Below are 25,653 nucleotides of genomic sequence, written 5' to 3'. Positions count from 1 at the left end.
TCTTAATCCTAACTCATACATGTCTTTCATCGTTGTTCTATAGCTTGAAGTTATTGCTTTTAATAGTGCGCACTAGTCCACTGAAGGTACCGTGAGGTACTTAACCATTTCCTTACTTGTGGCCACTTAGGTTGCTTCCAGTTTTCCCCTATTATAAATAATGCTTTGCTAACTGTGAGGCTTCTTCTGTATTGCCAGTTATTTCCTGTGTTTGGGGTAGATTTTCAAAAGGTGGCTTCAGGGTTCCAGGGTTGAGATATAGGTGCTTGTCTGCTCTCCAGGCTTGTAGAGCAGTCCCACTAGACTCCCTTCATGGTTGTTGGTATCCTGGGCTCCCTTTGCTGCTGTTCTTGTGCCAGTCTCCACTTTTCTATTTGTCACTTGTATCTTCTATGCCTCTCAACTTCAGCTTGAGAAGACCAGCCTTTTATAAGTTTCACTAGGCAGGAAGAGTTCCTTTCCTTCCACAAAGCAGACAGGACAGTTGCAGGAAACTAGCCAGTTACAGTTTATGTAATCTTAAAATCTTCTGCGCTTAGGTCTGTTGGGCTCTTATTATGAGCAGGTGCTGCTGCTTTTTGTCTGAAGTGGCACTCTTTTTACTCTTTGGACAATTTCCTTAGACTGAGATGCTGAATTGCTTTTAAAAAGCACATATATACTATCAAAAAACAAAATGATCAGTTAGACAAATTGATCTTAAGCATGTGTCAGAATTTACTGCTAGCAAGGGAACCAGCAAGGTGACAAAAGAGTACGCTGGTACAGAGAAGTATGAAAATGGAGAAGTTATATAGTTGGGAAACCGAATGCCTACTAGTAGGCAGCTAGTTTAAAAATACATATATTGCCATTTCATTTCACTAAAACAAGTCAGTGACAGGATGCTCTGAGATGCCAGGTGGTCCAGCTGTCAATCAGGGAAGAGAGAAAGTACATCCAGGGCCAAGTGACAGGAAAGCATGAAGAGAAGAGGGCCAGGCAAAGAGTTCTAGTGCCAATAGGCTACTTCTAGTAATTGTCCTCAAGCTGCAAACAGCTGCAGACTGCTGTTTTCTTATTTTTTAGTGTGGGGACATTTATTTTCCTTTGATAGTGCTAATACTGTATTTTTACGCAAATTACGTGTGTTACATGTTTGTTTCTTTGCCAACCTTGCAACCCCCTCACACACATTTTCCTAGGCACACTATACACGTTATATGTGTAGGCATGTTGTTTGTGAAAAATACGGTGTATCAGCCAGTTTTGGAGACTGGAGAAACCATAAACCAAATAGAATGGAGAAATCAAATTCCTCTGGCTTTGGAGTGGTTGGAATGATTGTAGGTGGGGGGGACTTGTCAGGAGTGACTTCCTGATGGAGACTTACATGGACAGTTTTAAATTGAAAAACACTGGGTTGTTTGTGATTCAGATCAGCTGCAAGTAACAGGGAAACCCCCACGTAACAGTGGCATAGTCAGGATGGTTTATTTCCTCAGAAAGAATAGTCTGGGAGAAGAAGTGTCCAGGTCAGGCACAACATCTCTGAGAGCACTGGACCTGCAAGCAAGCTCCTAGAGGGAGTTGCTTTTACTTGGGAAGAAGTGTGGAAAGACAGGGTGCGGCATCTAGCCATCTCTGTCATAAACCGTAATTTGTGTCGTTACTTTATTGTAGATTTAGAGAAATAGCGGGATCCTTAGAAGCAGCACTTACAGATGTACTGGAAGACGCTCCAGGTAATTTCCTTAAAATAATAAATTACGAGATGTCACTAAATGAGTTAAGTTTATCACATCATCTAGACCTTAATAACCCAGGGGCACTTTCACCTTTTCCTATCATATAGTAAGTTGGACCTTAAAAACATTCAGTTTAACATCTTTTTTTTTTAAAAAAAAAAAAAAAAGAGGCAAAAAGAATCCAATTTTTTTGTTTGTTTGTTTATAGAGCATCTTGCTTTAGATAGATGCTATAAAGCGTCTTGCTTTGTAGATATGGTAAGAAGAACGCTTTAAAAATATATGAAGCAGGGCTTACTTTCATTCTTGAATATATAGCATGTCAAGGTGATATAGCCCACAGAATGCTTAAATGTTCAACATTTGTTTTTAGCGAAATGGCTACCATCTGATTTCATCCCAGGCCAGGACTGGTCTGTATGGTAAAAAACAAGCATCGTCTCCCTCCAGAATGATTCTCGACTGGAGCCTGTATCCTGGGCTCCCCATACCCTAAACCTCAGGCATGGGAGGTTGGGCATATAACAGACTTATCAGAATATGTTCGCACACCCTCATGGCCATCATTAATTTTGCATCATGTTATATTCATTCCTGGTAACCATTAAAATACTATATGGCTATATGTATAGCCACATAGGTCTCTAGGTTCCTCAACTTAAATTTCTGCTGTCTTTTGAACAACTGAGTCAGCTGTCACATCTGAGCTGCACTGTTTTAGCTTCAGAGTTAGTTTTCATCTGTCTTTGCCAAAAATGGGCATATTTAATTGATTTCCTTTATGTAAATAGTAAGTATATAGAGGTGGAGAAAGAAGAGTAGACAAATGAAAAAGGACAAGTCCAAAACTAACGTTTAAATCCTTGCAAGTGGCTGCCACTCCACCCTGAATTTATTTGGGTAAAGTACCTGTTTGCACCCTCTTCCCGCAAAATTATTTCTGAATGCTGTAAATGTTTAATATTTATCCAAACACCTGGGAGATGATAGCATGTAAAATTACTGCATTTAGTAAACACTAGGCGATGAAGTTTGCCATCCCCGTTGCCTCCACTGGCAGCTTTGCTAACCACAGTACTGTAGAGTTCTTCAGAATGCTGCTTTCTGGCCTCTTGAAGTATATATTCAAAATATTAGCTTCTGGCATGTCATTGACTTAACTTGACTGAGATTCCTTAAGTGTTTTGTTTTGTTTTGATTTTTCTCTCTAGCTGGAAGTTCGTATTGCCTCTTGGCTTCTCACAGAACGTGGAGCTGCCTTCGAAAGTGTTGGTCAGATGAGATGTTTTTACCATTGCTAGTGCACCGTCTGTGGAAGCTCACACTTCAGATCTTAGCCCGGTACTCCATGTTTGTCAGTGAGGTAAGGGCTGGTTGATAAGAATCAAAGACACGCTAAGCTAAATACTACAATGAAATGTTAAAAGAACATGTCCTCATGGGGGTTAATTTGGAGTCAATAGTAGGCTAAACTTCTCAAGAGTGTATCCAGCCTTCTTTCTGTGTTTCATTTTTACTCTTCCAAGCATTGCCTTTAAGAATATTTATCATCACATATCTGGTGCTTTGTCCTATTGAAAAGCACCACACTTGAAAAGCTTCTCAAAGTAAGAATCTTTGAAATGTCTCTAAATTTAAATAAAGATGCTCGTTTTCATGATAATGAAATCACAGTGTAAATATTTTAATATTTAGAAGTTAAAATAGTCATGCTATTATAAAGATAAAAAGTAGTAAAATTAACCTTTACTTCTTTTCAAAATATCCTTTTTCCCTTTTTAAGTAGTCAAATATATTAAATATCCATATGCTTATGATGATTTATTAGACATTAGATAGGAAGCCAGAAATGTGTGACCCACAAGAGCTTTGGTAGAGTTAAATACTGAACACCTACCCTTAACCAGGCACCATACCAGGCTCCCAGCCTGCAGAGGTGTCCTGACCCCGCTGCCCATTTGAAGGTGAAGCCAACCATTGCAGTGTGACCGGTATCTGAGAGAGGGATGTAAGTTTTCTTATGTTCTAAAAAAGACAATGTAAAGAGAAACCATACATTGAAAGGAATAAAATCTTTGTTATCTGGAGTAGGAGGGTAACCCAGTTATCATCTTGTGGTGTGTTTTAATGAAAAGATCATAGACTTTGGAGTCAGACAAAATCAAATCTTAGCTCTTCTGCTTTTTAATTTTGTGGCCTTGTGGAAATTAAGCTTTCATGAGTCTCAGATTCTTCCTCTGCAAAATGGGAAAATAACTTCTACGCATCGCTGTTGTATGAATCGACAAGATCTTTGTTGGCTGTTGACTGAAGGGCCTGACAAGCAGTAGGATACCCGGTCCTGGTCCATCAAGCAGTTTCTGAAGACCACTCACTGTGCAATTCCCAGGACAGAGTGGGGGTAGTGAGATTCTTTGGTTAGGCCAGTGCCTGCCAAAGCATGATTCTTGCTAGCCAGCAATTCTTTTAATATTTCTCATAAATTACTTTGACTTGAATGTTCAGTATTCCATTCTTTTCTTGATGCTTTGTGTTTTTCCCTTGTAACAAAGTGTTATGCAAAGAAGACTTTGTTGTTTATACAGTAAAAGCTGTGAGAGCTGGAGCTCCACAAGACTGCCTTGTTTTTCTGGGTCTCACAGGTTTTCCGCCTTTCACAGGGTGCAGTCTTACCGCTTTTCTGTCCCTGTTTTTAGTGGAAAATATTTGAGTTTTCCTTCTCAGGCAGGTTTCTGCCTTACACAGGTTCTGGCTTTTGTAAGTTTTAGTGTATTATTTGAAGCAAAATGAGATTTAGACTTGGATTGTTTTACCTTTGCTAATTCTAATTATAAATTTAGTAAATTATTTACCTAATATGGTTAATTAATTTTTTAAAACCTGTAATGTGCAAAAAATTAATTTTTCTTTGGTTTGGGGACTTACTTCTATTTATCATTTGCCTCTTTTTAATCACCAGAAATGGAACTTGAGTTCCAAGAGGATCAATGCATGTGGGGTTGTAGTTTGTCCTTGTCTCTTTCACAGTCCTTCATACCTGCCTGTAGAGAAACAATAGGTGTTCTTTATTAGGAAATACTTACTGAATACTTGGTAGAAATCTAGCATTTTAGAGTTGTTGACCCACATACATATATAAATGTTTATGTATCTTGCTCATGTAAAAGTATTTAATGATTAAAGTCTTTTTTCAGCTTTTCCTCAGGCCCATCTCTAACGAGAGTGCCAAGGATGTTAAAAAACCTTTGGTAACTGGTAGCAAAGACCCTTCTGTCACCCAAGGAACTAATGACGATCAAGGAAATGGTCCTTCTGAAACAAAGCCTGTGGTTTTCATTTCCAGTACTCACCTTGTATATGTGGTTGCAGACCTGGACAAGCTTCAGGAGCAGGTAAGCATGTGTCCCAGAGAGTTCTGAGTGGAAGGTTCACCGTTTTCACAGAAAGTAGCGTGTACAAAAGAAATGACACCATTTGGTATGACAGGGCTTAGAGTTATGGGGTCGAAGGATACCTCAAGAGAGGTCATCTTCTTTGTCTCCCCTTCTATGTATTTCTCCATCTCTCCACAGCTGGTAGTCTCCATGTAAGGTACCCAAGAATGGGCTCTCTACCTCTCTGCTTATGAGTCCACTCTGGTATATTAGTAACCTGTAGCCTCTGCTTCTTTTTTCATAGTGATGTAATATGCTCAGAGCAGTCATGCCCCAGTGTTTTTTTCATTAGCTCAGCATTTTCTGTGCAGGCATGATCTTTAGTAGGTTGAATTTTAATTATTTTTTAATTTACTTAGTCAAATATTTCTGTTTAATCTTCAGCTATACTTTGAAATTGTTAAAATATTTAAGCTTCTTCCTTTGCTTTTTTATGTTTAGGCACCATGTGTTTTTGCTTTTAACGTTAAAAGAACTTTGTGGAATGAATTTAGTTTTTAAGTCTTCTGATACGTAATTCTGCTTTTCTCAGGTTTAAATATTTTATGTGGTGCTTAAACAAAAAAGACTGTATGTTTTGAGCAAAAAAAATGGCCTTTATTGTGAGCTTTTTTGGTGTCATTCAGAGCCACTGAGTAGAAAATGTTTTTGCTTATTCTCTGTGCTTGTTGATAGCCATTAAACCTGGCTATTTCCCATGTTCTTAAATTATTTTATAAAAGTAAAAACATTAAGTAAGAATATTCTGTCCCCTGAAGAAGATTACTGAAAGTGCCAATTTTAGTTTTACCATTTATTAACAATATTTTAGTTTGTAGTTTAGTTTGCAAATAGAATTGCCTCTTCCTGTGATTTATAAAAAGCAGCTGAATATATAAAGTGTATATTTATTTCAGCTTCCAGAACTCTTGGAAACAATCAAACCAAAACTTGAAATGATTGGCTTTAAGAATTTTTCTTCTGTCTCAGGTAAAATTGAATCTTTCGACTCAGCAATTCTTTGACTAAGAAATAATTTTTTTTTTTTTTTAATTTCAGAGACTGTAGGATATGTTTAAATCAACATTTTCTTTTCTAGTTGTAAATCCTTGGCAGCTTCTATATTCTTATTCTGTGATTATAACTTCCCTGAATGAGATCTCAAGTTTAATTCTAATAATTTGATTGATTGATTATAGTACACTCTCTGAAGTATGCCAGTGTTTAAAGTAAAATTTGTATCTGGTTCTGAATAGACTAAATACAGTCTGTATATCTCAACAGCAGCCCTTGAGGACTCCCAGCTTTCTTTGTCAGCCTGTATGCCTTCCTTGAGTAAAAAGATCATCCAAGATTTAAGTGATTCTTGTTTCAGTTACCTGAAAAGTGCTCTGGAAGTTCCAAGGCTTTACCGAAGAACCAATAAGGTCAGTGCCATTCACTGAAAAAGCGTTTCAGGTGGGGAAGTATATATTAGGTAAGGCCAAGACGAACCAGAAGAGGGAGAGAATGATTGGGGTAGAGACAGAAATAGGTTCCCAGGAGTAACCTGAGATAGAATTAATCCATCACATTGAAAGAAATCTTATTTTTGAGAAGAGATGGGTGTTTCCATCTCCACAGGTGGATGGTCAGGTGCTTTGGGCAAACATAACATAGGTAGTTGGACTTGGATAGTATGGACATTTTCTGGATTCTCTTGTCCTTAAGGAAAGATACCTTTTTTCAAAAGAAAGCATTTTAATAAAATATTTTTAAAGTCTTGTATTTTTTTTTTTTTTTTTTTGTCTTCATGTCTTGTAGCTCAAAAACTTAAACTTATGTTGTTCCCTTCATATTGTCATTGGAAGTATCTGCTTTCTACTGACTTTTTTGAATAAGATTTGAAGAGCTACATTTAAAAATATAAAAGGCATTTAGAAGATGAAAAATTGAGCACATGCTGGTGTTCAAAGTCAAATTTTCCTGTTTTCTCATATAGAACAGTGATTTGGGGAATTTATTTTTACCAGTTTTTAGATTTTTCCTATTGTGCTCTAATTTTCATGCATTTATTCTCATTTCATCTTTGCTAGGTCTCACATAATTCTCCCTAAAATTTTCTTTTTTTTCCCAGTCATAGAGTTGAATTTTAGACAGTTTCTTATCAAAAATTATTGCCAGCAGCCAAAGTTTATCAGTGGTTACCAGGAGTAGGGGGTAGGGGGAAAGAGAATCTTAGCTTAGGGGGCACCGAGTTTCTGGAAATGGTGGTGGAACGATTTGGAAACAGATAGTGGTGATGGTTGCACAACGTGATGAACAAAACCAGTGTCACTGAATTGTATGTGTAAAAAATGTGAATTGGCAGACGTTTACCACAGTAAAATAAGAGAACAAGTAAGTAATTATTCTCAGGAACTGTGGAAATCTCCTAAGACATTGTGCTGTTTTGGGATAACAAGCATATCTTGTTTTGGGCCAGCCTTTTTATTAATCCGCTGGTGTCGGACCCTTGTCTACTGTTTCATTAGTCTCCCCATCTAGTAGAACACTTGGATGCAATGAGTTGTTCTTCATTGGTGAACTGAGATTTTAGCCAGTCTCCTTTATGGCTGTTTCTCCTTTTCATTTTAAAATCTGGGACATGCAACACAATTATCACTTCTAGCGGGAGTACCTCATCTTGTAATTTGTTGTTTCTGGTCGGATTTGTAGCTCCCATTTGGAAGTGGGGGAGAGAGACCTATTTTATATTGCAAAATACATTATTTTTCATTTAGTTATCTACCAACTTTCCCTTTCTGTTCAATAGGATATTATAATAATATATTTATTAAGTGCTTGAATTGAGTCAGACACTGCCAAACACTTTACGTATGCTCTTGTTACTCCTCATAGCACATCCTGTGGAGTAGGTACCAGTATCCTTATTTACAGATGAAGAAACCAAACCTTAGGTGACTTGCCCTAGATGCTTGCTTCTCAGATGGTGGTCCATTGACCAGCAGCATTAGCATCACCTGGTGGGAGCTTGTTAGAAATGCAGATGCTCAGAACTCAAGCCCCCATGTACTGAATCAGAACCTGAGCTTAATGAGATCCCGGGTGATTTGTGTGGACGTTTAGTAGATAACTATGCTGTACTGAACAAGCACCTGAATCGAGTCTGACTCCAAACATCATCCTCACTTGCTTGGTCTTCTAGACTCCCTCTTGTTCTCCAGGTGTCATTCTGTGGTATCGTTGTTACTTTTGGAGGCAGGGGATGGAGGTTGTACGTGTCCCAAAACTGAAATGCTAGTAGTATCCTTTTGAACTTGAGGCTGGGATAACTGTTGTTCTCTTGCATTATTTTTTCTGTGCATATTTAACCCCTGCCAACATTATTACAGGAGGTCCCAACTAAAGCTTCCTCCTATGTGGACAGTGCTTTGAAGCCATTTTACCAGCTTCAGAGTGAACACAAGGATAAGCTCAAACCAGCAATAATTCAGCAGTGGTTAGAAGGAGCACTTTCTGAGAGCACTCATAAGTAAGTAACTTCAAAGTACAACATATGGAACTTTTTTAGAAGAGTTCTAAGGCAGAGGTCACTAAGACTATTGGGTTGTATGTAGATGCAGTCACTGGACACACGTTGGAGGGTAGGCACTCGGTTAGTTCTAATGCCTGACTCAGACTGCCCGTTCATGTTGCAGACTGAGGTGTGGTTTCCCCCCCATCCCATACAAGGCTCTTTCGGGTGCTACCTTATACCTGCGACTATAGCCAAGCTGGTCTGTGTTTACCTGTCCCTGGTCTCTCAGGTCATATACTGTCCCACCAGCTCCGTCCTCTACCTTGGGGTGCAAGCACATCCCATGCTCCCTCTGTACATGTCACCTTTTCACTACTCTTAATGCTATCCCCACAGACATCATTCTCACAAGTCCACTCACACCTTTCCCTTTAATACTTCTTCTCTGCCCAGCTCTACCTGTCCAGAAATGGCTGTCATCATGCCAGATAATCAAGGGCTTAGATTGGGAAGACCCTATAATCAGGAAATAGAAAACATACATTTTGAAGTGAATTACAACTGATAAAGAGTCAGTGTCTAAAACCCTTGAATATACAAGGAAATCTTCAGAATCACTGTGATTGAATGTCTCTTCATTTCTAATTAAATCTCCTTTTCCCCAAATGCCAGCATTGAAGATATTAAAAAATATTCAATTTAATTGTTAACTTTTGTTTAATTATTAATTTCATAACAGCATTTTATTATTTCAGTTACTTAGAATTAAGTAGCCTTTGTGGGTTAATTTAAAATATAACAATAGTTTATAATATTTTTATGGGCACATGTATTCCAAATGCCAAGTAGTGGTTTGTAAACAAAGTTTTGGAATATAACTCATTTATAATTTGGAAATTTAATCATGCTTAAGTATATTTCGAAGGTAATTGATTTTATTTTAAATTTTAAAATACTTTTACTCTTTAAAAGATAAGCTGTTCCTAGAACTGATTATAAATGAACTTGCTACTTGCACTTGTGGAATGTGCTATATATGTTCACCCTGAATATATGAAAGACAATTCGATTTCCTCTTGCTATTCAGGATTAAAATTTTAAACAAAACCCATGTACCTATCTCTTACATTCTGAGAAAATGTAGTACTGGAGAATTAAGACCCTGTTATTCTCAAAATCTTTAAGAAACATTAAGTATTTACCATGGCTGAATGCTTTATTGGAGATTAATTTTTTATCTTAAAAATCTGTTTTTGTCCACGAAGCCAATTACTGTGTTCGATGTTATATGAAGAGACTTCCGTTTCACCAGTAAATATGTCTTGTTCTCAAGGTACTATGAAACCGTGTCAGATGTACTGAACTCTGTGAAAAAAATGGAGGAGAGTCTAAAAAGGCTGAAACAAGCTAGGAAAACCACCTCACCCAACCCCGTTGGCTCCAGTGGTGGCATGAGCGATGACGACAAGATTAGGCTACAGTTGGCCTTAGATGTTGAGCACTTAGGAGAGCAGGTAATGGTCAGCGTCATCAGTTCCAGCAACTCTGAAAATGAATTCTGAGGGCTGGGAAGTTGCCTGATGCTTCATGTGGGCCACGATGCTGTTGAGGTACCTAGGGAGCTGACTTCCCAAGTGTTAAGAAGAAAAGGGACAGGGCCTCAAAATACTTTGAAAGTCAGGAATTTGCACCTAGGAATTATGAAAAAGAAAACACAGAAAAATATTGATCATTAACTATCTGAAATCTCATGAGTTGATAATTAGTGCCATTGATATCTTTGTTCACTCGCCCTCATCTTCGTGAAACCCACTAAACTGTAAGCTCACAAGGACTGAGATGGCTATCATTTTTGTCCGCTGCCTAGAAGGTACCTGAGACATAATTAGTGCTAAGTCAGTATCTTTTGAAATATTTGTTGGTTTGACTTAGAAGAACTAGAAAAGCCTTACCCCTCCTGTGGTACTTGAGAAATTGTCTAAGCGTAACTTCTTTGCATCTCTGCCTGGTTTTGTAGGCTTTCTATAAACAGATTTTAGAATCATGACACATGGATGAGTCCTGATCTATATATCACTTAGGAGGCAGATGTGGACAACATACACTTGTATTTTCACTAAAGTGGCTTCCGTGTCATGTCATAAAACCTTTAGGGGTTCAGAGACCGGCCAGGTTTTGCATATAGCAGTAGATCCTCAAGGGAAGAACTGTGTTTTCAGAGAGAAAGAAATAAAATTGTAAAATTTCCATCAGAAAATACTTAGTTTTCTAGCTGACTGAAGTATCTCTTACATCTCTGGGCTGTCACTAAAAATGTAAATTTTTTCTGCTTTGGGGTGAATTTAGAGGTATATCTGGCAAAAATTCAGTTGTCATATTTATTTCACAAGAAAAACTTGAAGTCTTTTAACAAGCAAGGAAATTTGTTACAGAAATGCAAAGAACAGATAAGCAAAAGAAAGAAAGGGAGGGAGAGAGGAAGGAAAAGACAAGGCACTACCATAATCTCAGTCCCCAAAACTAACCACGAAACACCCACAAACACTTCGCCGTATATCTTCCCAGATCTTTCTTTGGGTGTGTGTGTGTTTTCCTTTTAAACAAAAGTGGAAACATACTATGCCATGTCTTAGGTACCAAAATAATCCATAATAGTTGCTGTGCCAAAGTGTTTTCAATTCATCAGATTCTAAGAAATGCTGATGATATGTTAAGAAATTAAGAGCTTGGTTTAATACTTTTGTTTTAAATTGTCTACTTAAAAAATAGTTTATTATTTCTCTTACTGCGAATTTTCTTTTCTAGTTTTTTTTTTTTTTTTTAATCCACAGAAAAGGCTGTTTTCCTGGTAAGGGTCCGATTTGATGGACTGAGCTAAATTAACAAACTGGCTGCTTAGAATGCTAAGTGTTTGACCCCAAAAATTAAAGTTTTACAATAAGTAAATCTTTTGCTCTAAAGGAAAAAGTATCCTACCGATCTCCAGAGAACTGTGTTTTTTCTGATTGGAGGGGTGAGGGGAGTGGATTTTTTGTTTTGTTTTTTATAAGGGTCATTTTTCACATTCAGCTTAGATCATAGTGATATAATTCATTCTCTCATGGCCTTTGCAGATACAAAAGATGGGCCTGCAAGCAAGCAACATAAAAAGCTTTCCAGCTCTCATAGAGCTTGTTGTTGCAGCCAAGGACCAGGCAACAGCAGAGCAGCCTTAAGCATCTTGGAAGATCCTGGGGGAGAGAAAGTTGGACTTCTAGCCCAATGGGAAGAAAGTGGCTCTGTTCTGTTACTAAGTCTATGTAGCAAAGAAGTGCTTCCAGCGTATCTCCAGCAACATGTCAATGCATCTTTTCTCAGCATATCTGGGTCTTCTTTAACGCAAAAAGAAGAACACAAAGCCTTTTTCCATTGTATGGAAGATAGTTTTTAAGACATTTGAAACTTTGTACTGTAGTTTACAGAGCAAATTATTTTTATTGTAAATCTTAGCATGGAAGAGCTGATTTCTAAAATATGATTAAAGTAAATATGAATGTACAAAGTTGTCTCCCAAACCTGCAGGTAGAAGAGACTACTGCAGTGAGCGACCATAGCTCACTGTATGGAAGCGCCCTTCTCTGAAATGACAATAACCATCAATGTATTGACTTTCTAAGAGAGTTTATGAAGTGGGGGTCCCCGTCAACACTGGTATTTAAGCACAGTGCTTCTGATCATGCTCATTCCTCACACCTCTCTCAGGAGCTACAACAGTAGGAAAAATTGTATTTCCTGAATAAAAGAAGTGTGTGCACCTTTCATTTGCAAATTTAGCACAAGTTAAATACTGCTCGTCGCTTGTGCCTTATAAAAGACAGATGTTTCCTTACAGGAAAATGCCTCTTGTTAGCACCTAGTGAAGGGTCCTGCCTATTACAGTCCCTTAGTGGGAGTTGTGCTGCATGGGAAAAGAATCAACGCACCTTATCATGGAAGTCCCTAGGTACTGCCCTTTCTGCAGCTACTCATAGGTATAGGATGGAAAGAACGTCCTAATAAGAGTTAGAAATACTGGAGAGAGGTACTGAAAGGTTTTAGTTGGCTCATTCACTCACACTTTTTTTGGGGGGAGCATCGTGCTTAATGGAGTTTGTGCTTAGCTGTAGCTTCTACCCTGAGAGCGATGGTCCCTTTCAGTTTGATGATTTTATGAAGGCAGGCATTTTTATTCCTCTACCTTTCCATTTCTTTTCATCTCAACCTCTTATTCTTTGTTCAGTGGTTAGCTATAAAGAGAAAAAGGAAAAGAAGAAATAAATGGTAAGGAATTAAGAAAGCAGATTCAGTAATCAATCAATTTATAGAATCACAAGTTCCACAAAGTTACCAGGTAAAACTATTGCTTTCCCTTCTCCTCCTACCTTCCTAGCATTTCCCAAGTGCCATCTGTCAACTGTGACAGTGGGTGGGCACACACCAAACTGGCAGAAGGGAACGCCACACAGTCTAAACAGAGCCTCTTTCTATATAGGAATCTATTTTTAATGCTCATTTGATTTGACTATTTACTTGAATACTATATGCCACGTTTGCTGTTCTGTTAGATACTGATAACTATCAAAAATGAGGTTCCAGAACCCCAGCAGTTTGCATAATCAGGAGAAAAGGACCCAGGACAACTTGAGCCCAGCATTGCAGTAAGTTTCCCTACAGAAATTATACTGAGCACAACTACCGATTCGTGTTGTGCTTACAAGTGTAAAACTATAGAGAAGGAAGCTGCTGGTACCTCATGTCCGTGTCTTGAATTTATTTCACCTCTGACTTGTTCTTAAGCAAGTTAAAGTTCAGAGTTCATATTTTGCACACTCTGAATTCTTTCTAGCAAGCGGTCAAGTTGTTCCTTTGCTGTGTTTTAAGGGAGTAATATTGTAACAATATCTAGCTCTTGGTCTAGGCCACATCAGGATAATCTGCCACAAGTGTTTAAAGAATTCACCAGGGCCCTTCGGTCTTCTTTAGAAGGACGGCTTGTAATTTAGAGCAGTAGAGGGAATGAGTTCTGCCCGTTTGGTTCTCTGTTACATAAAGAACTCAACACTGGAGGAAGCAAAAAGATGATGTAGTTTTGCTCAGTACAGTTTCTGTAGTGAAATGCAAAGATTTTAAATACCCTCATTTCTGTTCAAATCAGGTTTTGCTGCAAAATGAGTAACCAAAATCTTTCCATTTTCTAAACTTTAGGAACAAATTTGGGATCTAAATATCCTTGGTGGGCCATGAGAAGTATTGCCGTGGTGGTTGTAGCTCCAGAGCTCACTTCCAGCCAAAATCTTTGACAAAGTGATTTTAGTTGCTAAATAATTGCCTTGTCTAAGGGATAAGTACTTTCAATCCCTGGAAGATGTAGAATTCAGTGAAGAAATGTTTAGAAGAGTTGAAACAATAGGATTAATACCTTTGTGCTAAGTAATCTGAGAAAGTTGGGTATTTTGTGTCTTTGTAAGGTTTGAGAGATCTGTTCTGAACTAACTTCCCATTTATAATTGTGTGCATAGAAAAAAAAAGCTGGAGAACAGCAGTCGGTTGGCAACATTGTGCTCCTAGCAACTGCCAGAAGCTGAAGCAGCTTGCTAAGTAGAAGAAATTGGTCAGTCTATTGCCGGTTGCGTTTTTAAAATAAAGTTAAAAACACGAATGTTCTGTTCCCCTAGCTGTCACTGGGCAACATCCCTGTTTACGTCTTAGGATGGCGTCACTGGTGATTGCAGGAGTCAGCAAGGAGCCATTTGGGCTGGCTTCCTGCTGGCCCCCAGTGACCAGCACAAAGCCTGGCACCCAGCTGGCACTTCTGAATTCAATAGACAATACGTATTTGGATCTTTTTTTTTTTTTTTTTTTTGCGGTAGTTTTAGAAATTTTTTTAAAAAAACGCCATGGTCAGAGTTGTGATTTTAAGATGTGTCATCCACCTGAGAGCTTAAACTAAAGGGTGACTGACTGGTGGCCACTGCCCCTTCTGGAAAGCTATGCTTGAAGTCGACACAGTGTGCACCATTTAAAGCAGCCTTCCTAAACGTTAGTAAGCATACTCGGGCATCCTGCAAAAATGCAGATTCTGATTCAGGAGGCGTGGGGTGGGGCCTGAGATTCTGCATTTCTAACAACCTGATGCTGATGCTGCTGGTCCAGGCACCACGCTTGGAGGAGCAAGATTTAAAGCGCTCTGCTCCCTGGGCTTCCAGGTCTCCCAAGACACTTGGCATCCAAAAGTTGTTTCAAAAAGACCCAAACAGGAGGACCTGTGCCAGGCACCTATCCACACTGAGCCTTTGAGAGTGGAACAACTCGGGAAGTGCTGAGAGGTGAATGATGGTGAATAGTGAACAAAGAACTATAGGGACCGTTGGAGTGAACAGAATCCGTCCTGTGTGTGAACAAAGGGACTGTGATGAGCACTTAGAATTCACAGCACTTTGGTGAGGGAGCAGGAAGCCCGGATCACAGCCTATGCCAAGGGTAACTGCTGTGTTGTATTTATCTCGCCAGAAGGGGATGTGGAGTATGCTGCCTGTGAGGTGGAGCGTTTCTGACGAATGGGCACACCTTGCTCAGGCTGATTTTGTCTCTGTAAGGAGATGACAGGCCACGGAAATCAGCTGCAAAGCCTCGGTATGTGTATGATGCATATTCCAGGAAAATGCAGAAAGCAGGAGCTCATCTGGGGAGTGGGGAAGGGGGTAGCTAGAGAAGGGTTGCCAGGACCTAAGAGGATCCGTCAGCAAAAATCTTCACCTTCAGCTTTAAAAAAGGGAGAGGTGCTGCCTATCTCCCAAGAGGGCTGAAGACTTGAGGTCCTCCCCAGAGACATCACCATCTCTGCTCCCCAAGTACCAGCCCAGCCCTTACCTGGCAGTGGTCCTCTTGAATGGGTGACTGGCAGCATCAGTGCCAGCTACTGTCTCCTGAAGAAAAACTAAAGGGAAGTACTTTCCGAGGAGCCCAGAATACGCGCTGGCAGCCTTGCAGCTGCTGATGATGGTGTGAAGCCTCACCTGAGTGAGCATGTCCAGGTGCCTACAGGCCCATACCTCTGTTGCTGCTCTGCCTCCACAGAACAGGACTTACGGGCAGGAAGTCGTGTCTCTTATGTACTGAATGCCATGGATATGGCAGTGGTTATTCATATCTTCACTCAAGCATTTCCCATTTACCAGTGAGGGCTCTGAGGCTCAGAGAGGCAGTCACATACTCTACGTCCTGCCCAGTCTGTCCCCCTCTGGAACCCAGGCTCCTGACCTTCACGCCCTGGCCACGATGGACCCTGATCAGACAGTCACGCCCACGGTGGTGGGAAGGACACACTGACATTCTCAACATTGGAGCTGGAGAGAGACTGGGGAATGTGAGATGAGAATCTGAGTATCCTGTCTCACACCTTGCCCTTAGATTTGAAGGATATCCTTGCTGTTTTCTGCCTCATCGTGGGCCCTAAGTTGGAGGAGCAGCCTCCTTCTACCTGTCCTTGTAGCATGCTCTGCTCCAGACAGCACCTGAGAGCGCCGCTATCCACTGGGCTCAGTGTGCAGTGGGGGCCTGGGCAGAAGTGAAAGGGCAGTTCCCACAGACACTCTGCTAAAGCCCCTAAAATCACCTAAGTGAACCCCAAAGTCAACCCCATGTGGTCAAGTCAATTCTGACTCATAGAGACCCTATAGGAGAGAGTAGAATCGCACGATAGGGTTTCCAAGGCTGTAATCCTTACGGAAGCAGGCTGTCATATCTTCTTCCCATGGAGAAGCTGGTGGGTTTGAACTGCCAACCTTTTGGTTAGCAGCTGAGCAGTTAACCACTGCACCACCAGGGCTCCTACCTAAGTGAAAGAACTCTAAACTTTGAAACCATCATCCCCTCTCCCACCCCTCGGCACTGTTGCATTTGTCTTCTTAGTGCTTATCAACAGCTAACAGGTATGTAAATATCTTATTCATTCCAATGTTTATAGAAGGTAGAAAGGGAAGAGGAAGATAAAGTGCTTTACAAAGAAGCGTCTTCATGGTTATTAGCCAGCAGCTGTGGGCTTGCTGGGTACCCAGCCCTCATCCGGCCTTGTCCCAGATTTAGGAGGTGTAGGTTTTATCCCACCCAAGGGGCTGGCAGAGACGCTCAACAGAAAGCACTTTGCAAATATTTATATGTGAAGGTTGATTTATCTTCTGCTCCCCAGGCACAGTAGAAGCAGCAGTATGACCCTATGTCACCAGTAAGGAAGAAGTGCCAGCCTGCCCAGTCCCTTTATCAGCTGCAAGTGAGGTACCGTACCCCCAACCGGTGCCCATCTGTCCATCACACCAATGACCACCAACAATGACCAGTACTGCTTATGGACTGAAGTGTCCAGAGAAAGGCATCACCTAAAACTCCTCATTGAGAAGCAAGGAGTTACTTTTAACTAGTAGGTACTAACCAGCCCAGGCCCTTCATGGAAATTCTATCCAAAACATGGCTCAAGGTCCTCAAAAGCACTGTGTTTGTACAGTCTGTCAGCTAACTTACGTATATCTGTTCTGCTGCTGAGTGAAAGATATAAATGTTTTGCTTATTGTTACATGGCATTTATTAATAACGCAAGGGGTAATCGATCATGGTATTACATTCCAACATGAATTCAGATGCTTGTGTTTTTCATAACGAAATTTTCAAAAAGCACAAATGGTACATTAAAGAAAAACTAAGGTATTGTGGAGACTACATACCAGTCAGATTCATATTCTCACATTCAATAAGCGGAATATAAACCCAAGGCAATGAAAAAAATTGTTTTAATTTCAAAACCTAATCTCTATTCTCAGTTAAAATTAAGGAAACCCTTTTTGGCTTCTAAAATAAGTTAGTTTGTTTAGGCTCTTTCCAGGACAGGAGTCCTGGCTAACTCTGGTTCTGGGCTCCACACCCTGTTATCCACAATACAGCTAACCACCTTGGGAAGTATGGGGGCGCCAGGTTCCTGCTGCTCATTATACACAGCAACTCTTCTACCAGGGAGAAACGGCCTTTCTCCAGCCAAAGCGGACTAACGAGAAGGAAAAGTGGAAGACTGTGGTCACAAATTCACGCCTGCCTTCTGAGGCCTCACGTTCTGGCCCGGAGTCCCATCCCTGGGCTGCGGGTTGGTCACGCGGCCCAGGATGTGGACAGTGGCTGCACGCTGCTCATAGACGACGAACAGGAACGGGCTGTTGAGGGTCACCTCCAAGGCCTCAGGCCCGCCGGACTGCTGGGCTGCCTCTGGGGGCTGCTTGCCCTTATCCGCTTTGAGTTCGAAAAGGACGCTGGTCAGCACCTGCAAAAGAGCAGCGGAAGTCAGGAGGGACAGAAGCGAAGAGCGAGGTGGACTAGGGGCCTCGGAGCTGCGCAGCGCTGGCCTGGGGGCTTTTCCAGCTGTCAGGGTGATGCGCTCTCATGTAGATGGGCAGGGACATCCGCAGCCCAGCTCACGTGGCTGCGCCTCCCAAACCGTACCTCTAACCCTCCTGCCTCCGTCTGCCCCTGTTGCCCCTGGCAGAGCTGACTGCTGCCCCGCGGTGCCGCACAGGACTCTTCATTTTGCGGCGGGAACGCAGAGGGCTCTTGTCCCCGTGAGGTCTGAGGGCAGGTCCCGGAGTGCTCCCTTTCCTCCCCCAGCGCCCGCACAGTGCCGGAGCAGCGCAGGATCTTGGCCAATGACTGCGGAAGTCCACTGGCACACGTGGCACATATTGGCCTATGTCTACGCTGGGTGTTTCCCTGTGGCAGGGAGCTATGCGACAGATCGGGACTAGGGTGAGGAGATTGAGGCACCGAGGGCCCGAGGCTTAAGGAAGCGCTCCCTCTAAGGGCTCCAGGTGCCTCACTTACCGCCTTCTAGTCCAAGCCCTGCCCTAGGATCTGGGGAGGACCCTGCACTGAAGGAACACACACTCGGCAGGAGGAAGCCCTGCCGAGGGGCGTTGGATGCTCTCCACCTGTCCCTGGCGAGCCCATTCTCTCCAGGTGGGAGCACACCGACCTGCCCCCAACTCCACCCCACCTCTAAAGCTTTCCCTGTGGTCTCTCATTGTATCCCGTCCAACCCCATGGTGGCCCCCACATGCTACCTTTCCAACTCTGAGGTTGGCGTCGCTTATTTTGCCCAAGTGCGCCTCGGAGCCCAGCAGAGTGGGCAGCTTGGCCTGAGTGAGCAGGTCCTGCAGGTCATAGGAGTCCTCCAGCACCAGCTGCGGCATGGTCAGGCGCATGGCCCTGGGGAGAGGGACCCACTTTAGGAACGTTGCTCGGGGCTCCTGCAGGGTGCTCCAGGCCTGAGGGGCTGGGCTGGCCTAAACCAAGGTGCTAGGGAACTTGGAAACACGTGTGTCTGGAGCCATTTTGCCCACCTCACCCAGCTAGGTTACCCTAACCCTTGAGAAACATTTTCTGCAACAAATACAATAAAAACCCTCCATGTTCTTTGAAACAGTATGATCAGGATGTACAAAATTTAACAGGGATGATCTCTGGGTGATAGACTATGAATAATTGTTCTTTATTTTCTTCTGTTTTCAGGTTGGCTGTGTTGAAAATGTATTGCTTGGGTAATTTTTAAAAAAATACTATGTATTCTCTAAAATAACACATTATGTCCTCCTGGCCACCTTTCAGTGGTTCTCTGCCCTTGATGAAGAGCCACCCATGGAAGGGAGAGAGGCGAGAGGTATCTACAATGTCAGCCACAGTGCTGGGGCACATGACATACGCCATTGCATGTGACCTCCTCATAGAAAAGTCCACCTCTCCTTCCTCTGGCATACCTGAGAACCTATGAATGCTTCTGGTGACATCCAAACATGATGTGTCCAGTGCCTAGCAGATTTCTGGGCTCCACTGGCCTGGCCCTGAGAAGCAGGACAAGGCAGTGCTTCTCTTGAAGGGGATTTGCTTCCTTTCTGCCAACAGTAGGAAAAAGGAGCTAATGGCTACCTCCCACTGGGCAGCAGACAAGGACTACACAGGGAATGGGGGTTCTGGGAGTCAAAGGAAGCTCCGTGAGAAAGCTCCCACCCCCAGTTCTCTTTAAGAAGTCAGACCCTCCTGGAAAGTCTGTCACCGAGAAACTCTTGCAATGCTGCAGATTGTACACGTATGGGGTAAGGTGGGTGGGGAAATATGTCCCCCTCTCCCTCCAAAACAGGTGGGTTAACATAAGCACAAAAAAGAACACTTTCTTCTCCTCTTCATCTCACCTGCACCCAGAGAGACAATAAGTTGAAGAAGAGATCAATAAATGGATGGGTGGGTGGATAGATGAGTGGGTGGGTAGGTAGTTAGATGGGTAGATGGATGGATGAGTGGATAGATAGGTGATGGATGGGTGGATGGGTGGGTGGATGGGTGAGTGGGTGCATAAACACAAGTCTGCTCTGGAAAAGCAGTGGCAGTGCTTGAGGCCACTCAGCCAGCCCAGCACCCTGCCCACCCGCCCTCCTCCATGCCTGGGCAGAAGGAGTAACACGGTCTCCCACCTTCCACTGGGGGAACCTGAGATTCAGAGCATGTTTCAATGTAGCCATACCGGGGAGCCAGATTCTTCTTGCGGGTCAGGAAGTCAACCTGGAGAGCATGGGCCTCAACCTTCTCCAGGTCTGAGGTGTGCTGGGGCTGGATCAGCAGCAGGCAGGCATTCTCACTGAAGGGCACGCGGGTCACCGAGAAGCTGTTGCTGGTATCATTCCAGTGCTGGAAGGTGCCAGTGCCCGAGAGCATGGGCACAGACACTGTGGTGGTGTTGTCCACCCAGAACTCCTGGGGCTCTGCTAGCAGGGAGAATCCCTTCATCGTTCCTGGAAACCCAGATAGGGCAGGAAAGATAGAGTTGGCAGTGGCCAAGGGGTGCCTGCTGAGCAGAGGCAGTGTGGCTGTGGGCAGGGGTCGACTCAGAGCTGAAGCCTGACAGGCAAACTCTGACACCCCTCCTCCTCTGAGGTACAGCAGCCTCAGCCCGAGTTCCCCACAGAGAAGAAAAGGCGCTTCTGATGAAGACAGCCTTTTACTGGAAGACACTGGAAGGCCTTGCTCCCACCCCACACCTCTCCTCGCATCTCCCTCTCTTCCTCAGCACACCCCAAACCACTCCACATGTTCCTCAGCACAATATGTCACCCTCAGTGCAATTCTAGTCTTCCTCCTCCAAAACCTAGCTGTTTTGAGTTCAATAAAATAATAAGAACTGCCAGGCACTGAACCTGAGGTTTTACATCTACCTTCTTCTCTGAGCCTGGCAAAGGAAACCATGGCTCAGAGCATTGAAGGAACTCACTGAGCTAGAAACTGACCAGCTAAGCCCAGACCCTGGCAGCCCACCACAACACCAGCTATGTAGGACTGCTGGTGGTCTTCGGACGGCCAGTCTCCCTTCTTGTAGGCTTAGAGCGAATCACTGGGCACATGGCCCCTGGAATAAACACCCCATTTCTCAGCAGCCTTGCTGCTAGAGGCAGACATGGGACACAGGATTTGAGTAGAGGCGACATGTGCAACTTAAAGAGGAGTGAGGGTGCACAGTAAGCTAGGATGGCAGAGCGAGGAGACAGCAGGGATCTGAACCCTGTCAGTGGAGGAGCAGGGCTGCCCCAGCTCAGGCCATTGTGGGAGAAATGAACCAGCTGCCTGGTTACTGTCGCTGCTCTTTGGGGTCTCCCCGTTACAGCAGCCCAAGCCTGATCCTGACCACTCTCTTCCGCTGCAGTGCTCTCCCTCATTTGCAAAGGGCTTTCTGGGATGTTTCTAGGAGGACAAGGGGATGTTGTGTAGGCCATCACAAACCGGCCCTTCAGTCTTTCTTGCACTAATTTGGAGCTCTCCAAAGTGAAAGGAGGGAGCAGCCAGGAGGATAGCAACCCTGGCAGGAAGGAGCTGGACATGTGTTCGTATCCTCAGGGATGGATTTTGTGAGGACAGAGTGGCAGACCCGACATGGTCCTTGTCCTTAGTACTCTGAAGGTGCTGTGTCCCCCCTCACACATATCCCACAGGAACCTAGCACTGCCCAAGCAGGCCTGGGGGAGGCATTCTAGTTTAAAGGGATAAAGGACTAAATCTCTTTCCTCCAACAAAGCTGTCTGTGCCCAACAGAGAAGGGACGCTGTCTCCAGAGACTGGTCTCTGAAAGGAGCAGCCACCCTCTGTTGCTCCTCTCAAGCACAGTGCACAGTCCTCTTCACGGGGTTAAATCAATCTCCAAGGTCTAGTCAACGGATGTCATGGACCTCGGGATGGCAGGAAGTGCAGACCAAGGGCACGAATTCATCGGCCCAGACCCCCAGCCTGTGCTCATTAGAAGTGCACAGAGATTCGCGAGGGCCATTTTCATGGAACGCTATTGCCAAAGAGGAGCTTAATGCACCCATACACCCTGCTAATTCCATGAGTGGACAGCGTGTGGAGGGCAGAAGGGCATTCCGATTCCCACTGGGCAGAGATAAAGGCAGCGGCAGTTAAGGAGCCAAGCACAGTCAGAGGGCAGGAACAGGGTGGAGGTGGGCTGCATCCTGAGTGCAGTCTGCAATTTTCCCCTCTCCAGTTTCCTCCTCTGCCCCTTCTTTTTCAGCTCCACGGTCAGAATCCTGTGAGTTGGCATCTCTTGGAAATGAGACTTGCTTCCTGAGCACTAGGGCCTCTGTCGCCTTTGCCTTCTGGAGGCTCACTTCCTCACTGACAGTCCTCCTGGAGCTCCTCTGAGGGAGCCGCCTAGCCCAGCACCCCCAAACCCTTCCCAGATGGCACAGCATCCTCAGGGCTGGCTCGTCATCTCTCACCCGCACTCAGGGAGACTGGGGGCTCTTCTTCCCTCTGTCATTCACAGTGACTCGAAGGACACCATTGTAGAAGATTATCAAGCTCCCCCTAGCCTCTCTGTTTCCACAGTCCTGTCTCTTAACTTCCTCTGTCCCCCACAAGGTTGGCAGTCTTCTGGGTCAGCCTCACCAGTGTCTCTCAAGCACGTTCCTCCCTGCCCCCTGCCCATGGGTTTGCAGAGCCACCCCTGGAGTGCGTGTCCCCAGCACAGTTTGCCTGGACTATTGCACAACCTGCAGACTGCCCTCCCTGCCTCCAGTCCACACAGTGCAGCCCACTATGGTGGCCACTGAGCATCACTCTGCCCTATTCAACAGCCTACCCACCAATGACCTCCAACACAGGAGTCTCAGCGTCTCAAAGGCTCTCAAAATCTAGTGCCAACCCACCTTTCCAACCCTGCCTTCACTGGTATTGTCTCCATTTTATGCTCTGGTCAAACAAGCCACTTGCTGTTCTCTGTCCTCGCCTTGAACTCGATGCCTTTGCTCATGACATCCTTGCTGCCTGGGATGCCCTCCCTTCTGGCCAAGTCCTACCCCAGGGCGCACCACTGAGACCTCCCCTATGCCCCAGAGTTCTCCCTCTCCCTGGTCACTCTCAGCAGCTCACGGTAATTTTCTAGGGCACTTCCACTGGCAGCTTGATATTCGGGTTATTTGTTTGCATGCCTTCTCTCCCTTTGCCCTTTGGCAGGCAGCATAGGGGCAGGGCCTGCAGGCTGTTCCCACTTGAGGCGCCTGGGTCAGAGTCTTACAAAGAGCAAAGTCTCAATGATTATTTGTCAAATGAATGCATAATCTTTGTAACACAGATTTTTTCATAATACCCCCTTCCCAGTATGAAAGTGATTTGAATAAGCAAATAAGTTATTTCTACATGCAAGAGTGAGCCTAGTCCTTGCTCTTCCTAAAGGGTATGAACGCTTCCCTTCTGAACGTGAGGCCAGGAGATGTGGCTGTGTGATCTTGCACAAGTCACTTTGCTTCTCTGAGTCTCCACTTCCTTCCTCATCAGTAAGTAAAGGCAATGATACTCTGCATCGATAAGTAACAATGAAATAATGAACAAAGTATGTTCCACAGTAGCTGTACACATCCCTGGGTGGTGAGAACAGTTACGTGCTCGGCTGCTAACCCAAAGGTTGGCAGTTTGAGTCCACCCAGAGGTGCCTTGGAAGAAAGATCTAGCCATCTACTTCTGAAAAATCAGCCATTGAAAACCCTATGGAGCACAGTTTTCTACTCTGACACACATGGAGTCACCATGAGTCAGAACTGACTCCATGGCAACTGGTTTGGTTTTTTTGGTTAGCTGCACATGGAAGAGTTGACGCCTTTGAATTGTGGTGTTGGCGAAGAATATTGGATATACCATGGACTTCCAAAAGAATGAAAAAATCTGTCTTGGAAGAAGTACAACCAGAATGCTACTTAGAAGCAAAGATGACAAGACTGTGTCTTACATATTTTGGACATGTTGTCAGGAGGGATCAGTCCCTGGAGAGCGACATTATGCTTGGTAAAGTAGAGGGTCAGCAAAAAAGAGGAAGACCCTCAACGCGATGGATTGACACAGTGGCTGCAACAGTGGGTTCAAGCATACCAATGATTGTGAGCATGGCACAGGACCTGGCAGTGTTTTGTCCTGTGGTGCATAGGGTCGCTATGAGTCAGAACTGACTCAACGGCACGTAACGACAACAGCACATGGTAGGGCAGTAGGAGAGTAGGTGGGTGCTCAGTCACTGCTTATCCAAGGACTCACACGGACAGCCCCTCCTTTCCTCTTTTCTTCACTCCTGCCCACCTGCCCCATCTCTGAGCCCTGGTCCTGCTTAGGTCAGTGGCAGCATTGAACACCGACTCCATAAGGATAGAGAATTGCCACCTTTTGCACCCAGCTCAGGGCTAGAGCTGACCTGAGGGTCCGCCTTACCTTGGAAGTGGACTAAGGTGTTGAAAAGCAGGGTGCTGTCTGGGCTGAATCCTGCTAGGGGTATGCTCATTTGCCACCCTGTCACAGCCTGGATGAACCTCTTGATCTTCTCAGCAGCGAGATCTGTGTTAGTGGACAAGTCTAGAGAGCGTGGAAGGGTGACGGGGGCAAAGGGAGCCAGGCCCTGCACGAATGACTGCTTCAGCAGCAGGCTGGGGGCTGTGAACAGGCCCACGACTGTGGACAGGAGTAGCCGGGCATCACCCTGCTCTCCACCCTGGGCCACGAGAAAGCCCTGGATGGTCTGCAGGGCAGAGAGGACCTTGCACCCGTCCAACCGGGAGGTGTAGCTCTGGGTCTCCACAGGGACACCCAGGAATGTCTGCAATTTGCTGGCTGTGGGGTCCATGGCCCCCAGGTAGAAAGAAGCCAGGGTACCAAAGAGAGCCACTGGAGACAGCACATGGGCCGTGCGCCACGTCTTGCTCAGCACTGTATAGATGTGGAGGCCCTTCAAGTTGATCAGCGTTCCAACCTCCAGGGCCCTCAGCCTGTCAACCTCCTCCAGTTTCTCAACTGCCAATGCCAGCTGGACTCGCAGGGCCTCCTCGTCCACAGCGGATGTCTTGGCCTGAATTGGAACGGGGGTGAAGGTCGGGTCTGGAGGTCCCTCCTCATGGTCTCCCCCCAGCTCCTCAAAGCTGCTTTCACTGTAGGTGAGCAGGTGGAAGGGGTGGATGTACACACGGTCACTGGTGGCCAGGCCAGTCCAGGCCAAGAGGCAGAGGACGGTGGCCCTCAGGCTTACACTGGCAGGGGCCATCTCTGACAGAGGTGCTCGTTCTGCGTACCCTGAAACATAATTTTGTGAATAGTAAAAGTGATTACCGGTGATTATTAAGTTTCTACTAGCCAAACTTTTAGTTGTCCCAATATCCCCTGCAACCACATAGACCAGGAAAGGTCTATCCATTTCTACAGATAATGAAGAGGAGAGATGGACTTAAAGCTCCCTGGGAAGTATCTACATGATCCAGGGGTGACCCCCACATCCCTAGGTCTGTCCTTCTCCCCCAGAGACCCCAATGTGTACCAGCCAGAGGCCTTCATGGAGGCCTCCCAGCCCCAGGGATGGTGGGGAAGGACTCAGTCCACGTCCTCTGACAGCTTGCAAGGCCATTGGAAGACAAGTCTATCAGACACAGAGGCTCTTCCTACAGCATAT

General features: G+C 44.4%; 2 protein-coding genes across 3 annotated transcripts in view; one reads left to right on the top strand and one right to left on the bottom strand.

Moving 5' to 3' along the window:
- The window catches only part of COG2 (component of oligomeric golgi complex 2), a 59,283-nt gene extending 44,771 nt beyond the window's left edge, over nucleotides 1–14,512 (top strand). Inside the window, exons 10-17 of one of the 2 annotated variants that reach the window (XM_023728036.1) lie at nucleotides 1,663–1,724; nucleotides 2,939–3,090; nucleotides 4,922–5,119; nucleotides 6,058–6,130; nucleotides 6,425–6,567; nucleotides 8,515–8,654; nucleotides 9,973–10,153; nucleotides 11,753–14,512. In XM_023728036.1, coding sequence (XP_023583804.1) covers nucleotides 1,663–1,724; nucleotides 2,939–3,090; nucleotides 4,922–5,119; nucleotides 6,058–6,130; nucleotides 6,425–6,567; nucleotides 8,515–8,654; nucleotides 9,973–10,153; nucleotides 11,753–11,854 — 1,051 coding nt within the window. In that variant the 3' untranslated portion in view covers nucleotides 11,855–14,512. The remainder of the gene's footprint in view (nucleotides 1–1,662; nucleotides 1,725–2,938; nucleotides 3,091–4,921; nucleotides 5,120–6,057; nucleotides 6,131–6,424; nucleotides 6,568–8,514; nucleotides 8,655–9,972; nucleotides 10,154–11,752) is intronic. The other variant, XM_004372822.2, reaches the window with a different exon arrangement.
- A 3,013-nt stretch (nucleotides 14,513–17,525) lies between these two features.
- On the bottom strand, nucleotides 17,526–25,266 carry AGT (angiotensinogen). Its single transcript, XM_023728037.1, has 4 exons — nucleotides 24,429–25,266; nucleotides 20,209–20,476; nucleotides 18,755–18,899; nucleotides 17,526–17,961 (listed from the first exon to the last, which is right to left on the bottom strand). The coding sequence occupies exons 1-4, from the start codon at nucleotides 25,249–25,251 to the stop codon at nucleotides 17,722–17,724; spliced, it is 1,476 nt and encodes a 491-aa protein (XP_023583805.1). The 5' UTR covers nucleotides 25,252–25,266; the 3' UTR covers nucleotides 17,526–17,721.
- Nucleotides 25,267–25,653: the final 387 nt, after the last annotated feature.

The sequence above is a fragment of the Trichechus manatus genome, unplaced genomic scaffold (genome assembly GCF_000243295.1).
Source record: "Trichechus manatus latirostris isolate Lorelei unplaced genomic scaffold, TriManLat1.0 scaffold00021, whole genome shotgun sequence".
Lineage (NCBI taxonomy): Eukaryota > Metazoa > Chordata > Mammalia > Sirenia > Trichechidae > Trichechus > Trichechus manatus.
The sequence above is the reverse complement of the archived record's forward strand: the minus strand, read 5'-3'. Positions and strand labels throughout refer to the sequence as shown.